The following is a 16189-nucleotide window of genomic DNA, read 5'->3' on the forward strand; positions in this document are numbered from 1 at the left end:
GGACTTGCTCTAGCACACAATTACTCTAGCACATGACTTTGTCTTTTTTTATAGTTCTGTGTGTGGGCAAGTATAAATCTGTTCTGCAGATACACTAGCTAGGTACATCTAGCTATTTTCATTTTAGATGTAAAGAACATCTGGACTCATTATATAGATGTATAGGTATATTCAAAGAGGCTCTCTCTCCTGTACAGCATAGAAATGTAGCTTTATAAACATAATTTCGACTTTTAGGTTTTTTTTGAGGTAAGAGAAGCTTTTTTTTTTGCCTTTTTTTTTTTTTTTTTTTAACACTATAACCCTCAAAGTATAAGGTGTCCTTCTCAACAGGATGGAAACAGGTCTAGTAGTCTCCAGCATAAAATTTTTGGACAGTCTCAAGCTAATGTTCAGGAAAAGGTTATAATAAGTTCAAGTCTTCAAGGTTTTGTTTATCAGGAATCTTTGCTTACCATTAATCTGTAAATCTTCATTTTTTCTCCTCTTTTCAGATGCTAATTCCAAAAGGGCTTAATGGAGAAAAGTTTTAGAACTTCAAATAGCCTAATCAATATTCTGGTTATTTTTCTCGTATGTTAAAATCTTGAAGTTGCAACTACCTGTGTGCAAGTTGGCACCGTAGCTGTAGCTGAACACTGCTAATCTGCACTGCAGAATAGCTTGGGAAAGCATGGAGCAAGATGAGTTGTGTCCATGCGAAACAGGAATATCTGTGTTCCTGGGCATTTCCACATTGTTAGGAAGAAGACAAAGTAGTTGTAGTCCGTGTAGTTCATCCAGCCATGGGTACTCACAGGAATCGCATTTCTCTTTTCCATTGCAGCTCTTCTTTTTATTGTCTGTTGCTCAGTCAGCTCTGCTCTATTTTTACTGAAAGGGCAAGCTTCTTCACAGCGTTAGGGCTTCCCGAGAAATGTTTTCACAGTGATGCTCCCTTAATAGAAAAGAGTATGCTGATGTAGTGAGAGCTGCTTTCGACAGTGCTAAGAATGAAAATTTGAGTATATACATGCTTGAGACACTCAAAACTACCAATAGCAGAAACCAGAGCTGTTATTTTTTTTTTAAAAAAAAATAAAAAAAAACAACTACTATAGATAACTACAGCTATATGTAGCCTTTAACTTAACAGCCTTTTGACTGAATCCTTTGAGATTTAAGTGGCCTCCCCAACTGCTGCTAGGTTCCACTATTCATTTTAGAGAGTTCAGAATGTGTGTGCATGTCACTAACTTGTTGTTCCACCAAAACCTTATGTTCCCCAGTGCCAGACAAAGCACTTCCTGTGCTGAATATCATGCCAACTATACGGCAGCTCTCACAGTGATTTCCATTAAATATAATGGCATACCTGCTTTTTATGCTGTGCTTCTCCATATAAAAAGCAATGCTGACATACTGTACATCTGTTATGATGTTTTAAGAGGAAGCTGAGGGGTTTTTTCAGGCCAAAAAATGACATTTGCAAGAATAAGGCCATGTAATACACTGATACAACTAACAGGTGCCAAATATTTTATAAAACTAACCTAAAAACTTGTCCTGATCCTTTCTTTCTATGTTGTCCCCATAGCTTAAACACACTTGTTTGGGGCAAGAGTTGTGGAGTTGTGTATATACATATTTATCTGCATATGTACGTGTGTGTACACACAAATATGTAATTTAAACAGTTCCTGATAAAACTAAACACTGTTTAAGTGATAATAAAGCAGCAACTGCTTTCTCTTGGTCTCATAATATTTATGGACTGTTACTATTAAATGATTTAGGTAGTGATTTAAAGGAGGAAAAAAAAAAAGCCCACTTTGTTTCTTAGGGAATGGCCAGAAATGACTGCATACCTGTGTTTTCAAGTCCAAAAAGCTTAAGTGTTGGACAGCACTACTTAGAGAAAGTTTTCACTGGCAGATGGAGTTTCCTCAAAACTTGCTCAAACCTCTGGCTGTATTGTCAGTTGTACTGATCCTGTAAGAATGATGTAAGGAGTACTGACCTCTTTTAGTGCTCTAGCCTTGTATAATTAATCATTTCTCACTAACTTTTTTTTTTTTTTAAGTATTGGCAATATTAATTTTAAGATAACTATTTGTACTTTTTTTTTCTGCCCCACAGAGCAGAATGGTATTGAAGAAATGCTTTCCGGACGATTGCCTTGGAGAGAGACACCTATTTTTATGCATCATTTATTGATCATGCAGCACAAGCATTTATTTAGTACATTCTATTTTTTCATAAAATTTGCTGATGCCAAAGCTTTGTATTAAGGAAAGAAGTGAAGAAATAAATGAACTTTAATTAAATCTTACTCTGTGAGTTTTATTTTTCGTGGGCTTTGTGTTAGTGTTGTTTGACAGCCTCATTTTTGTAAGGTGTTTCATTTCTATTATATAATTCCATCTCTGCAGATCGGTATTCTGCTTCTTTCATTTTGGGACACCATGCTAACAAGACCGACACGGTGTGAGATTTCCACTTATGATGCTATCCAGCACTGGAATGACTAACAAGTATTAGCAATCGCTGCATGCCAGCTTGGTAGGGGAAAAAAACTGGGCCAAGCATTCTGGTATATACCAGGCTTACATTGAATACAATGGAGATTTTGATATGACATAAAAACATTCTTTCCTGTTCTCCTCACATAACTCTCCTGTGCTGCACTGGGATCATTGCAGTATGATTTCTATCTTGGGGTCAGTCACTGCTGAAGGTTCGCAATAGTTTTTCTTGAGAAACAAATCAAACCTTCTCCTTCTGTTACTTTCACCCCACCTTTTTCCTGTTAAAGGTGAAGCTAATCTAAAACATTTCTTCCTTCCCAATACTAAGTGAAAAGATACCACTTCCCCCCCCATCATCTTTGAAACCTTCTTTCGTGTTAGCAATGGGGTTAGTTGGTGTTCAGTTTAGAACATAAAAGATTGATAATGGTCTTTACTGTAATACAGAAACTCTATGCAAACATGTCCCTTCTTGCTGTGTCGTCTTACTGGGGAGGAGGCATGGGGAAAACCTCTCTCATCTCCTGTCCTCATTAAGGCTGTTTCACACAAGTTTTCTTATGCAAGCAGAGTGTGAGTAATTTCACAATCAGTTAAAACATGCATATCTGATTCACAGCCAAATGCTAATATTTGAGTTAACGAGATGGGTACGTGAAGGTAACGATTGGTAAGGAAAATGTAACTGATACAGCTAAAACCTATTCTGAGTTCTGGGGGTGGGGTGTTTTGTTTTTCTGGTATCAAGATGTAGATATTCAAAACTTAATACTTTGTAATTTAATTAAATGAATTGAGGGAACCAATTTTACTGTAAAATTTAATTTTTTTATGTACAGGGAAATAGAAAATTTAATTTTATTTTTATGTATAGGCACTTTTAGAATCTAGGAACACAGCCAGCGTCTACATTAAAACAGTTGCTTAATTCTTATCTGTCCAGTAGGTTTTGGCTGAGAAGGCAACTTTTATAATTAAAAATGACGTATGTGATAGCTTCAGTACGTTTAATAGAATTATTTTTTCGTTGTGTCCTTGTGAAATTTTGAAAGAAACATGAAAACAATAGAGCAGTAAGTGTATGTTGAAAGAATGGAAAACCCCATTGTACTTCCGAGCAGAAAAACCTCATACATACTGTGTCTGAAGGCTGTTTATTTGGAAAAAATGTTTGTCAACTGAGCACTGTTGCCAAAAAGAAACGGCGGAATGAGGATAGAGCACAATTTAGGGCTCAGGCTACAAAATAAAAGGGCTGTTTTTTCACCCACTTCTCAACACAAGTAGCATAATTGGTGAGTTTGTTAGTGCTTGCCTTCGGGAACAAAAATCCTCAAGTGGCTTTTAATGCAGTTGGGAGGGATGTGCATGGAAAGCCTGAACCACGTGGTGACCCAGCTGCGAAGGGCACCACAAACATTTCCAGTTCACATTTCCTCAACAGACCAGCAGCAGGATGAGTTCAGTGATCTTGGGAACAAAGTTCTTGGCAGGGCTTCTGCTGCATTTCTCTCCTTAAGGGATCTAAATAACCTAGGGCCATCATTTTTAAATTTTATTTCAAGCCTCTAACAACTATCTCCACAAAACGTTAACAGATACAGACAGTATCTGCTAGGTTAACTGCAGGTCAGGCTAGAGAGGTAAGCTTAACCTGCTAATGAAGTAAGTTCAAAGATGGACTGCACCATTACAAGATGCGCACTGACTTTTTTAAGATTGGGTAGACGCAAGAAGGAAATTCCCAAAGTTTTTGTTGTCTGCTGTGCTTTCAGGTATCCACGTGGAAAAGATGAATAACATATGCATAGTTTGTCATAATAGTAATAAGAGAAAAGGAGAGGGTGGTCCCTTTGCCCAGGCATTGCAGAGAGGGCAAGACTGGGGTGATGGAGCAGTGTCATGCGTTACAGTTCAAGAGGGAGCAACAGTACCTTGCTAGACAGCAAGTTTTGAGGAAAGGATGTTTTATGAAATAATCCTGCTCTGTTCCTTAACCAGCAGGGTGTATAAAACAGATTGGTTGAGATAGTGCTCTGTGTTTCCACATGAAGATATTGCTGTGCCAGATACGTGGAGGGACTGGAGCTTACGGCATAGGTGGCCCTGATTAACAACTCTGAGGGTGTTACAATAGTTTAAAAAAGAAAGATAACACCAGCTGATGCTTCCAACTAACACTACAGCAAGGCCTGGTGCAATTCCTGGCCTTTGTGTCTGCTTCTGTAGCATCCCATGGTAGGCACAGGGATAAATTCCAGGCCAGCAGGCTTGTTCTCAAACTCAGTTCAAGTTATCTGGAAAGTTCATTGTAAATATACAACAGAGAATAGTGGCGGAGAGCACTGAGGAATTAATTTTCATTTATTAAAACTGAATGCTGACTTCCCGTTTGTTTCTTATACCTACGGGATGAATCTTGATCTTGGTAAGTGCAAAATGGGAAGAGCGGGTTCATAAGCTGAATTTGGAACTGTGGATGTTTACGTGACCTTAAACTATATTTATTCAGTAAATGTATCCCTTAGACTAATGCCATGTTTTTAAACAAACACTAGCAGTTCTCTGCATTAAGAGAAAAAAAGAAATAACACTGGGCAAGGTGCTAGTGTGTGAACTCCCCCTGGCTTCTTGCAAATGAGAACTGGTCTGAGCCCCTGCGAGCAGGGGTGGTGGTGCTGGCTGGCGGGGTGATGGGTTCAGAGCCTTCTCCTCCACCTTCTGGTATTTGGCTACAGGATGAGCAAAGCTGGGTCGCTTTGCCCTGCTGACTTTGCTTCCCTCTCTGTAAATGCGGATGATGATACTGATCTGGTTATTAGAGCACCTGCAGGTCCGTGCGTGGAAAAGCACCGAGCAGCAGCTGGAAGCTTAGCACCGGGCAGGCTGGTGGTAGCCTTGGCATGTTCTGATGTCCTGCCCATCCTGCCCTCCTTGCGATGCCTGGCAATGCACATCCCTGCTCACAGAGGGTTAGCAATGTGTTTGTTGCCGGTGGGCTTTTCTGTGGGAGATGGGAAAAATCTGCCTAAGCATTAAATATATATATATATCTGATTTAACAAACTGAGTAAGGAGAAGTGTATTGTTTCGGTGTCCTTTATCTAAGAGAAAGTAGGTAGGTTGCATGCTGATGTGTTTTTTTAAAAAAAAAAACAAAACAAAACATGTTTAGAAATGTTGTCTAGCATGCTCATAATCCTTGTGAAAGGAGTAATAAGATTACTTTCTCTGGAAAAAATTACATGATTCAGATGCTTTCCAAATAAAGGGGATGAGGGGGATGTGACATTAAGAAAAAGGATGAATGATGTGTCCTGAAGGTGGTATGAAAGCAAAGTAGTCTGTATCTGCACGATACCATGCAGCCTCCCTGGAAGTGGGTGGGGGGGGGCTAACTTTCTTTTGCCAAGAGGCCAGAAGACATCCCACTAAAGAATTTTGGAGGTGTTGGATATACAGTGCCTTTTTTCAGATTAATTTAAAAAGTTGGTTGTCAGATGACCTGTCTGGCTGTTGATTAAATCTCTCCCTTGAATCAGTTAGAGTGGAAGTCTCCCCACACACAGAGGAAATGACTGCCTCGGCTGTCTGCTTCCTAAGCCCTTGTTTGAATTCCATGTAATAAAAACAAAAGCAGCACCGAGCTTTTAGAATCCTCTTTGTTTTTTTTTCAGCATTGGCTGTTTGGTCTGTAACATTTCAGCAGGTGGAGAAAAGGGAGATGAAACATGCAACACTCATGGTTTATTTCAACAGCGAGCTGAGACTCACTCATCACAAGTTAAATGATTCTGACCCCTAACACAGTGCAGAAGTTTTTAAAAAAACTTCTTTTAAAAAAATCAGTTTTATCTGCTACAATTCCAAAATAGGGTGTTTTTTTTTGTTTGTTTTGTGTTTTTTTGTTGTTGTTGCTTGAAGGTAGACTGGTATCATCTGAAGGTCATAGTTCCAAGTCAATGTTCAAAAAAATTTATTTTTTTTTTCAATTAAGCATTGTCCAGTTCAAGAAACCTTTAAATCTGGGACAGGATTCAGATTTAGGTGGGTGTTCGTGATCTGCTACTGACCACTTCTGCAAAGTATATGCCAAGATAATATGCTTCCTCCAAATGCCTGCATATGTGCTCCTATACAATGAAACGGCTTGTTTCAGTTAATTGTGAGATCAAAAATAATTAATTACTTTTGAGAGCTTCCAATTCTCAGTGAGAATGGCAGAATGAATCTCTGCGGTAGCTTTTAGGGGTAGAAGGCAGAGGTTTGGAGCATGGCTAGGAAACTGGCAGTAGACATGTTGCACATTTGATTACTACTCTAGCTGTTTGTTATTTTAATCCTAACAATTACTATTTCTCTTTTCTGAGACTCTCTTTTGGGTGAGCAGGGAAGGAGGAAAAGCTGTCAAGGACAGTAGCAGCTGAATTCTTCCCTCGTACCTTCTGTAAGCTCTTTGATTTAGAACAGCATGGGCTTGTCCCAAAATTTGACAAAGAAAGGAGGATTTAAGCACCTAAATTCCATCAGGACTAAAGCTGCAATCCCCTAAGCTTCTTGCTCCACTGGTGCCTGAAGCTAGAGGCACCTTGGTTTGCTGAGTGCTTTCTTGATGAACTTGGAAGCTTTTCAGTTGCCTCGAATTTGGCTGGCGTGGATGCCTGGTGTATTGTTATCTAAGCAGCCTTTCTCCCAGCTAATCCCAGATGGGATCTAGAAACCAGGTAATGAAATGTTTTGGCCGAGGGCCTGATCTGATAGATGTTTCCAGAGAAAACTTGGTGTACGCTAGCAGGGCTGGGCTCCTCGCAAACCACATCTGTGGACTTGAGGAGCTGCAGGAGCATCAGGTTGAACTCCTGCCGAGACGAGAGCGGGACGGCCATTCCCGACCCTGTCAACAGCCACTTCAACGTGCTTGCTTCAAGGATCGCTGCTATCTCCGACACTGGAGAGGGTTGGGGTTTCCTGGGTTCTGTGTGAGGAAATACGTGGGTGCCTCTGTCTAGATTGCTGCCATGCACGGTGTAGGACAGAGCACCTACCAAAGGTTTCTGGTTTTCTGGAGGAAAACCTGCTTCATGAGGCTGTAAATCAGCAGCAAGGTGCGGTGCGAAACTCGGGCCTGCCCTGGCCTTGCTCAGACTTGACCTGTTTTATCTGGGAGCGCCATTTGCGGTGGGGTTCATGCATATGTAAAGCAGCACTTGGAACTGGCAGGGTGTGGAGGGAGGCGAATCCCTGCAGCACCTCTGGGGGGGATCCAACATGGTAACTGTACGGCGCAAAGGCCGAAGGTGAGGTGGACCAACAATGAGGTGCGCCTCACAGGTTGAGGCTGTGGGACTGTGATCCCATGGCCAGGCCCTCACAGGAACATGGTGGATGTGACATGCATGTTTAAACCAGTAACTCCTATGGAAAACGATCTCTGGTTTCATCCAAGTCTTTTGTGGCCGCTGCTCCTTGCCCCGAGCTGAGACGTGACAGGAGAGGGCGGCAAGGCTGGTCCAGCCACCAGAGCCTACTTCAGCTCAATGACTGGCAGTACCAAATAAATACTTATTTTCCAGGTGCCCCTTCCTGCACGAGAGGATGAGGGTGTGCAGGCTGGGATCTCTCCTGAGCTCTCGTTTGCTAACTGTCCCATGCTCCTGTTGCTGGTTTGCATGAAGAGGGCGGCCTTGCTGGCCACACGTGCTGTGTCTGCGGTCAGAACCCATGCGTGAGGATGCTTTGCTCGGTTCTTACGTTGTCCATGTGTGTTCCTAACAAGGTTTTGTTCTACCTCTTGTAGGCAGCCACTTCTTTCATCGCAATTCTCTGTCCCCGCGAAGTCTGGTCTACGAGAGCGAATTCTCAACAATCGAGCCCGCTTTGGACATGTATGACGAGAACAAAACCTGAAAGGAATCCATATTCCTTCTTGGCCCTTTTTCCGTTGTTTTCATTTCTCATTCCTATTGTTGTGTACTCTTTCCATGGATCTCCTTTGTCTGAAGAAGAGCTGCTTTTTCCAGAACACAAGCCCGCCTTCTAGATCGCAGAGATGAAGACCAGCTGCGGTGGTTTCTAAGGGTGGCTTCTCTGACCGTGCACAAGCAAGGTTGTCTGATGGAAATGGCTGAGTAACAGCATGGGGAGCTGTGTCGGCCCAGCCGCGGCGATGCAGAGGAGGCTTTGCGGTGGTCCTAAGAGTTTGTTTTGTACTGCGAATGCGTCTCTTAAATAGGCGTCTGCTGTTTCCATTTTTTAATCGTCCGGATAGTAGGGCAGCGTCAGTAAGGGAACTAGTTGCAGAGGAGATGGCCAGTGACTGGTAAAAGCACTCCGTATATCTCGGTCAATCCATAACCTTACTGTGAAACATCCCCTTCCGAGAGGGACCTTTACAAGTGCATTGAGTTTCCTACAACCCGCTCAGCCCTGGGCAATAGCAAGCCAGTCTGACGTTAAAGCTGCAGAGAGGCCCTGCATTTGCAGAAAGATTTCAAGGAACTTGATGCTTCCATTTTTTTCTCCATTTCTATTGAAGCAGGAGGAAAGTGGCCTAACAGAATATATTTTTGGTCCTTCCATGTGCTCCAGTCAAGTGAGTCTCTTTCTATAGAGATGACATTGACAGAACCAGCACTTGATCTACCTGAAAATCATTAGACTTCTTGAAATATGCAGGAATCTAATTAGCTGTCTTTCTCGCTTAACTTTTTTGGGGGGGAGGTTAAAAAATCCACCAAACTTTTCACTAAGATTTTTAAAAGCCATCGTGTTGGCATCACACAGAGAAGCAAAGAGGTAAGCTTCTTATCCCATTCTCCCATTGAGATCTGCAACAGTTAAATAACAAACACGTTCTCTAAGCCGTGCCCCTTCCCACTGCCATCAATAATGTGAATGCAGAAAGCAGAAGAATAAAGGAAAGCAGCAACCGCTTTGAGACTCAGCAGGAAAATCCATTTTTACCAGAGTGTGCCAGAAGCAATGGGGAAATGAAGATTGTTTTCAAGCTTCTGAAAAGTAACACGGAGATGGACAGTGTGAGGGAGAACCTCTGGAGTTCAGTCCGTGGTGCTCCCCAGGTGAGCAGACACGGAGAAGCGAGAGCTGCTGCTCCACCGTTTCCTCCTGGACGATGTGTTGCTGTTTAATGGATGTTAACATTTTCTCCATTGCAGTCTAAGTTACTGTAGATGTAGAAATGCATTTGTGTCCTTGTAATGTGAAACACAGCTTCACTCTGTATAGGAAACTTGAGAAATCAGTAAGCCAAAAAGAAAGGTAAGACATACCCTTCCGTGCTTTAATTCTGTTAGCTTTTGCTAGAAGCGGGGGAAATTCCCCTGCTTTGTTTTTTCTTTTTATTGTGTAAGTCTGCTTGACATATATCCTTACTTGAAGTGTGGTTCAGCTGTGTCTTTTACACAGATGTTGAAGAGAAAAAGAAAAGCCCAGCTCTGTAAAATGAGGAAACGATCCTACTTGCAGAACATGCCTTGACTTCTGTTGCTGTGCATCGGCTTTATTTAATCTGATAATTCAAGAACAGGCAGTGTGAAGTTTAGAGAGCTTTTTCTCGTAAAACCCACATTTCCATTTACCACATGCACTTTTATTGCGATTCAGCTAACCCTAGAAATACGCTTACACCCTAAGCTTTTTTGGAGCACAGCTTTAACACCTGCTTTCCCCTGCCAAGCAGCGAGTCTGTGTGAAGGCAGCAGGAAGCGGCAGCCTGGTTCTTGCCCTGGGGCAGGTCGGTTGCTTTTCTTGCCCCTGGCCTGGGCATAGCCCCCGGTGGCACCCGGCACACGTACGCTGAGACACGGCAGGCAGCAGCTGAGCAAGCCCAGCTTCCATCATTGCATCTGCCAGGTGGCGGCGGGCAGGGAGCTTCCGAAAACAAGCACCCGAAAGAAAAATCACTGTCGCTCGAGGGTGTTACAGGGCTTGTTTGTGGTCGGGTTACAGAAAGCTGTACGCGAGTGTTTACGGTTAAATCAAGTAGCACCGGCTGGGGATGCCAGCGGGTTGTGCCACAGCTCCCAACGTGGAGCTGCTGGAGTGGAGTTTTTGTGGGATGGGATGCTGGAGGCACGGGAGCTCCCAGCAAGTCCTGGGCCAGCCGGCTGCAGGGGGTTCCCAAGACCAAGAGGACTTCCCCACGGTACGTTTTTCCCAGGAAGAAGTGCGCCCGAGAGATGCCTCCCGGCCTCGTGCCGCACGGCAGGGTATTTTCAGTCCTAGCTTTACCATCAGCACCCCAGCAAGCAGAGGAAGACAAGGCAGAAACCCACCCATGCTGCTCTGAGGGGACTTTTGGGGAAGCACCATCGACCCTGCGAGGTGAGCTGCGTGCTGGCACCCATGGGTGCTGCCAACCAGCGGCGCTGCTGGGCTGCCTGGGGACATCTCCACAAGCCTCCAACCGCCAGAGGTGTGGGCACGGAAAGTCTCCCCCCTCGCTGCTTCCTGTTTTGCTTTGCTTTGGTCGGCGTGGGGTGGTTTGGTGGTTTGGTTCATTTGTTTGAACAGAACTGGCTGGCCATTTCGCACCCGCTGTGTGTCAGAGTCGCGGAGGACAGCCAGAAAGCTGATGGAAATCAAAATAAGCGTTAGCAAATGCAAAGCCCCAAAAGGCAAATGAATAAATAATGCCATCCATGTTCTGTTAAATCTGCTTATTTCCAAACTAGGTAACTTTTAATGGCAGCAGGGGCAAGGTTTGCCTCTGATCGGGACGCTTGGGGTCTGGCACAGGAATCTAAAGCCGGGTTAGTGCTGGAGTGGAGTCAGTGAGCGGAGAGGCAGCAGGAGCTGACGATCAGAACTGATGTTCTGGATTTGGAAAATCTTGCAGCACTGGAAACGTTAAAAGCCAGTTCGAGCAATTGATCCCTCCGCGCGTGCTGGGACAGGCCGTACCAGGCACTCTTGTACTTAGTCATAGTTAGGATGGGAAAGAGGCAGCACAGCAGCATGGGTGATTTTTTGGGGCTGTGCTGCTAACTCTGAGGTTTTCCTTTTAATATTAATCAGTATATAAAAAATAAAGAAAGCTTGATGAGCAACGTTGTTCTTGTTCTGCTGCAGTGGTGCTGTGTACGGTCGAGTCATTTCATAGAAGTCAGATATACGGCAATCTACCAAGAACTGTAGGTGTCAGTAACTTGGAAGATGATTTTTAAGGATAAAAAAAAAAATGTTTTTATCAGATAACATTAATTTTATGACTTCTACATACAAAAAATGCTTTTATCTCAAAGTATTTCCCTAAGCTGTCTAAACCCTAGCACCTCACCTTCCCTTTCCCCACCCCACATCTCCTGTTTTACGAAAGTTTTGCATGTTCCCATAAGACATTTGTAAAATCGAGGTTTGCTTGTGTTCTTAGAGGATAACCAACAGTAAAAAAAAAAAAAAAAAAGACTGTAAGTGTGCTTTTTACTTATAATGCTACCATTAAATATTACATTTGAAGCATGATAAAATTTACTTAATGCCATTTACGATTACTCCCCACAGTAAGCTCACGTGCTGGTGCCTGTTTGCACTGCCCCCCCCTTGCTTCTAGGATGCTTGCCTTGGCACGCGGGGATGATTTAGGAATAGCCGGATATCCTACATAAGCCAAAGAAGGACACGGTAGTTAAATAAATCTGTTTAGGACCATCCTGCGAGACTTGTGCACATCTGTTCTGTTTGAAGACGCTGATGTGAAGCAGTGTGAAGGCCTGGCAGAGCCGAGGCTTGGTCGTAACCGCAGGAGGATGGGGGGCACCGGAGCTGAGCTGACACTTAGGGCAGCTCTGCGGCACGGTTAGCGGGGCGTGAATTGACCAAGCTGTTAAAAATACAGAAATATGTTGCTTAGCTAATAGCCATCTGGTTTTACAACGAAGAAAGTCACACAGCACCGCACGCGCTGAGGGATGAGTACGGGAGCCGCCGTGCTGCTCCCAGCCCGGAGGTCCCCAGCAGCACCCTGAGCTTCACCGGTGATGCTTTGGCTCCTTTTCCACCCCCCGTTGCACATCCACGTGTGGCCTAATTTTCTGACTCTAGCCATGCAGAAGAGCGCGTGCTGTGCCGTGACAGCTTGCATATGTGTTGTTATATTTAAAAATACCTTCGCTGCTTTTCTTTCACTGCCAGGCTTGCTGCACTGCAGAGCGCAGCTGCGAGGGCAGGCTGGGCTCCGGCTGAGCAGGGGAGGTTTGGGGAGGGGAAGGTGTTCCAGTTAACTGGGCTGGGGGGGATGTCAGGAGGGAGACAGGCTTCTTAAGGCTACTGCACATTTCTGCTTTGCTTCAATTATCTCGGAAATAATTAAGAAAAGTGTGGTGCCCCCCTCCCATATCTGCCTACAGAGATGTGCGGATGAATGGAGGGGGACCCTTGGGTTGTGCAGTGACAGCTGGATGTTTATTGTTTGTACAACAATAACATCCATGGTTTCCAGGTGTGTGGGACAAAGTGTTGCCCAGACATAGTCCCTTCCCCAAAGAGTTATAATTAAGTATAAATATTCCTGCAAAGTCAGAAGTGCATATAGGGGTTTGTTAAACGTTGGAGCTGTTCAGAGTGATTTCGTTGCAAGGCTGAGGTGTAACTTGAGTTAGTGTCGCACAGCTGGGGTGGGGATCTCACAGCCCAAAAACCTGCTAGGAGACATCACCTGTCTCCCAAAATCCCTCCCCAGGAGGCCCAGTGGCCCCTGCAGCAGTGCCTGCGGTGAGCTGTGAGCTTCCCACAGCAGTGTCCTCAGGGGCAAGCAGCTTTTGACTCTGCCCTGGGGTTGGCACTGCACCTTGCTCTGCTGCACTATTTGCCTTTTTTGCTGCTTGTGACATGCTCCAGGGCTTGGCATCCCCCCAAGAGGGCAAACCCCATCCGTTCCAGCTGGTGGCCAGGGTTGCTCTCACTGTGCCTGGGTCTGCGACCCTCTGTCCCAGGCAGTACAGGCTGTAAGAGCCCTGCCTGTGCTGGCCTGGGGGAGCCGTGCAGCAAACGCAGCTTGGCACAGCTCCCATGCCCCACAGGACATTTTGGGGTTCAAAACACAGTTGATGCTCTGTGGTGCTCTAAAACCAGCCACATTTAACCTTGGTGTCTTTGGGGCCATTACAGCAAAGCTAAAATGCTTTCAGAACTGTGCTGGTGAAGTTAGGAACGGTTCAGATTTGAGAGGTCTGGCTAAGGAGTTTGTTGTAACTAAGAGAACATTCCTGTGGACGAAGAGCTAGCTGTGATTGCTTCCAGCCCCCACTGACACTCGATGTGCCACTCCAGGCTCCACCTTGAGCCAGCTCTCTGTATTGCCAAACCCAGCAGTTAACCACCTACCGAAGGAGTCTAGCCCTCCCAAGGGCGGACACCAGGCTAACACTGGAATGATTTTTACCTCCCCTCTCCCCTTTCTTTGAAGCAGTACCAAAGCAAGGTCTCTGCAGATGCAGGGTAGAGACCAGGGGAGCAGAAGGGGAGATGCTGCCCGGACGCTCTCTCCCTGTGGTCACAGTGAACAAAGTTTGTCTGACCTGTCCTAAACTGTACTTGTGGTGTTACGCACGCAGAGTCCTGATATGCTTTGTCAGAGCCTCGCATGTCCTGGGCAGTGTCTGCCCTCGCGATGGGATACTCAGCGAAGGGCACCGTGTGCCAGTGCTGCCTGGCTGGCCCAAACCTGTGCTTGTGCTGCAAGGTGCTGCAGGAAGAAAAGCCCACATCCGCAGGTAGATGTTTTCCACCCCGTATTTCTAGACTGAAATCTCAGGGCTGGTAGGAGCTGTCGCACTAGTCCTGTAAATGGGAGACGGTGACAGCAGCTCTGCTCAGCCAGTCAGACCTGCCACAGTCTCCCAAGTAGCTGTAAAGCACTAAAAGCCTCTCTGTAGGACTGTGTCTATTTGGGATCACCCATTTGAGTCCATGGCTAACTACACACAGCATCCACTAAAACAGGGTCATTTTATTCTAGCAGCAGAGAGGGTTTGGGACTGCCTTTGGGACTGGGGCACTATAGTGAACAGAAAAAAACAACACACAATTTGCGTGTGTGTAAAACAAAAAGTCTAATCCAGCTGGCTTGATGCAAGGCGGCACGACACGGTGTGAACACAACCTGAAAACGGCAGCAGCTGCCACAGGTCCGGCAGCACGACGCCGTGCTGACCGTCACATCGCTCGGGCTCTTGCGAGAGGGTAGCTTGACAGCCGCGGGACTTGGTGACATATTTCAATGTAAGTATAACACTGTATCGTAGTTACGTGGTATATGCCGATTATGTTAATAGTGTATACCTATTAGTTAGGGTTTGCTAATGTACTACATTTCAATAAAAAGCAATTTAAAAGTACTACGTTTGTGAGCTTGGTGTCTCTCAAAGTACAGGAGGCTGAGAGCATCGCACAGCAACTCCAGTGCTAGACCTTACAGGATATTGGGGAACAACACTGCTAAAAGATCCATTTTCAGAGAACATTCTTCTTACTCTATAGAAAAACACTGATTTATTTTGCTATGCCAGTGCCTAGAAATCTGAGGCCATTAAAAGCCACGTGGCTCAAAGTGGCACATTAGCATCTAGGAAACACCAGCCAACGTTCCCGAAGCGTTTGCCACCTGGAAGATGCCAAACTGCCCCCAGTCCCAGGGTGTGTGGGGCAGCATTTGAGCATCTCTCTGTCACCCACTGCCCAAAGGACCAGCCCCGTGCTCGGCCCCTTCCTGCAGCAGATCCAGCATTCAAAAGCCAGCCCGCTGCTCCCACACAGAACCAGGCTATCAAGATGAAGGCAGAGCCTTGAAAGCTCAGCCAGCTAATAAATATTTATATTACAGTAGTGCACAAAGGCTCCAGCCGGGATTAGGGCAGCGCACTAGCACAGAGGATAAATCATCCCAGGGCTGAAGGCCTAACGAAAACACGGCATTCCCGCCTTCCTGGGAGCCTGGCAGTAAGCACGGGGATGGTAGACACCAATATTTTCTGCTGTTGTGACACTTTCGGAATTTGTGGGGAGATTCTTTAATGGTTATTGAAACAAAAACAGCGGCCAAGAACCGGGGAAGCACTGTGCCTCCTGCTCTGCTGCTGCAGGGACCCACCGCGGGCCTGAGTGCTGGCTCTGGATCTGCCAAAGGAAGATCAAAATCAAGCCAGCAGCCGGGAGGGGATGCAGGGTTGAGCCTGAGACACCAGAGGCGCTCAGCAAAAAGGGTAAATGTCCTCACTTCACCACAAAGAAGAGGTGGAACCAGTGCCGGCCTGGCTGGCAGAACTGGAGCCTGTCCCAGGGATGGGGCCACAGTGCGGGGAGCCGCCATTTGGGGAGCAGGCCGCAGCCCCACAGAGCAGCCCATGGAGCTGCGCACTGGTAAATTAGTGTGTACAGCACGAGAGAGCATTTAAAGAATCCCTGTTCGTTAATGTCAACGGATCCCACGGGGCTGAAGTGTAAAGAACGGCAACCGGAGGAGCCGCAAAGCAGCCAGGTAAACCCCACCTCCCTCTCTCCGGGAGCAGGATTCGAACCCGCGACCTTCTCTCTGCGGAGCCTGCGGAGCGTGCCGCGGCGCCACGGCAGCAGCAGGGCACCGCCCCGCTGCCGTGCGGGGCCCGGGCCGCCAGGGGGCGCGATGGCGGCCGGCGCGGCCCCGTGACCGGGCGGCGCGGCGCGGC

General features: G+C 45.8%; 2 protein-coding genes across 6 annotated transcripts in view; both read left to right on the plus strand.

Annotated features, from left to right (window-relative positions):
* Window positions 1-14863, plus strand: part of RNF130 (ring finger protein 130) — a 53260-nt gene extending 38397 nt beyond the window's left edge. The window contains exon 8 of one of the 2 annotated variants that reach the window (XM_035338559.1): window positions 8305-14863. In XM_035338559.1, the coding sequence (XP_035194450.1) occupies window positions 8305-8414 (110 nt within the window). In that variant the 3' untranslated portion in view covers window positions 8415-14863. Of the gene's footprint in view, window positions 1-2118; window positions 2308-8304 lie in introns of those variants that run through there. The other variant, XM_035338558.1, reaches the window with a different exon arrangement.
* A 1309-nt stretch (window positions 14864-16172) lies between these two features.
* The window catches only part of TBC1D9B (TBC1 domain family member 9B), a 23151-nt gene continuing 23134 nt past the window's right edge, over window positions 16173-16189 (plus strand). For all 4 annotated transcript variants that reach the window (XM_035338554.1, XM_035338555.1, XM_035338556.1 and 1 more), the window contains exon 1: window positions 16173-16189. The gene's annotated coding sequence lies outside the window, so the exon portion shown is untranslated.

Source organism: Oxyura jamaicensis, chromosome 13 (genome assembly GCF_011077185.1).
Source record: "Oxyura jamaicensis isolate SHBP4307 breed ruddy duck chromosome 13, BPBGC_Ojam_1.0, whole genome shotgun sequence".
Classification (NCBI taxonomy): Eukaryota; Metazoa; Chordata; class Aves; order Anseriformes; family Anatidae; genus Oxyura; species Oxyura jamaicensis.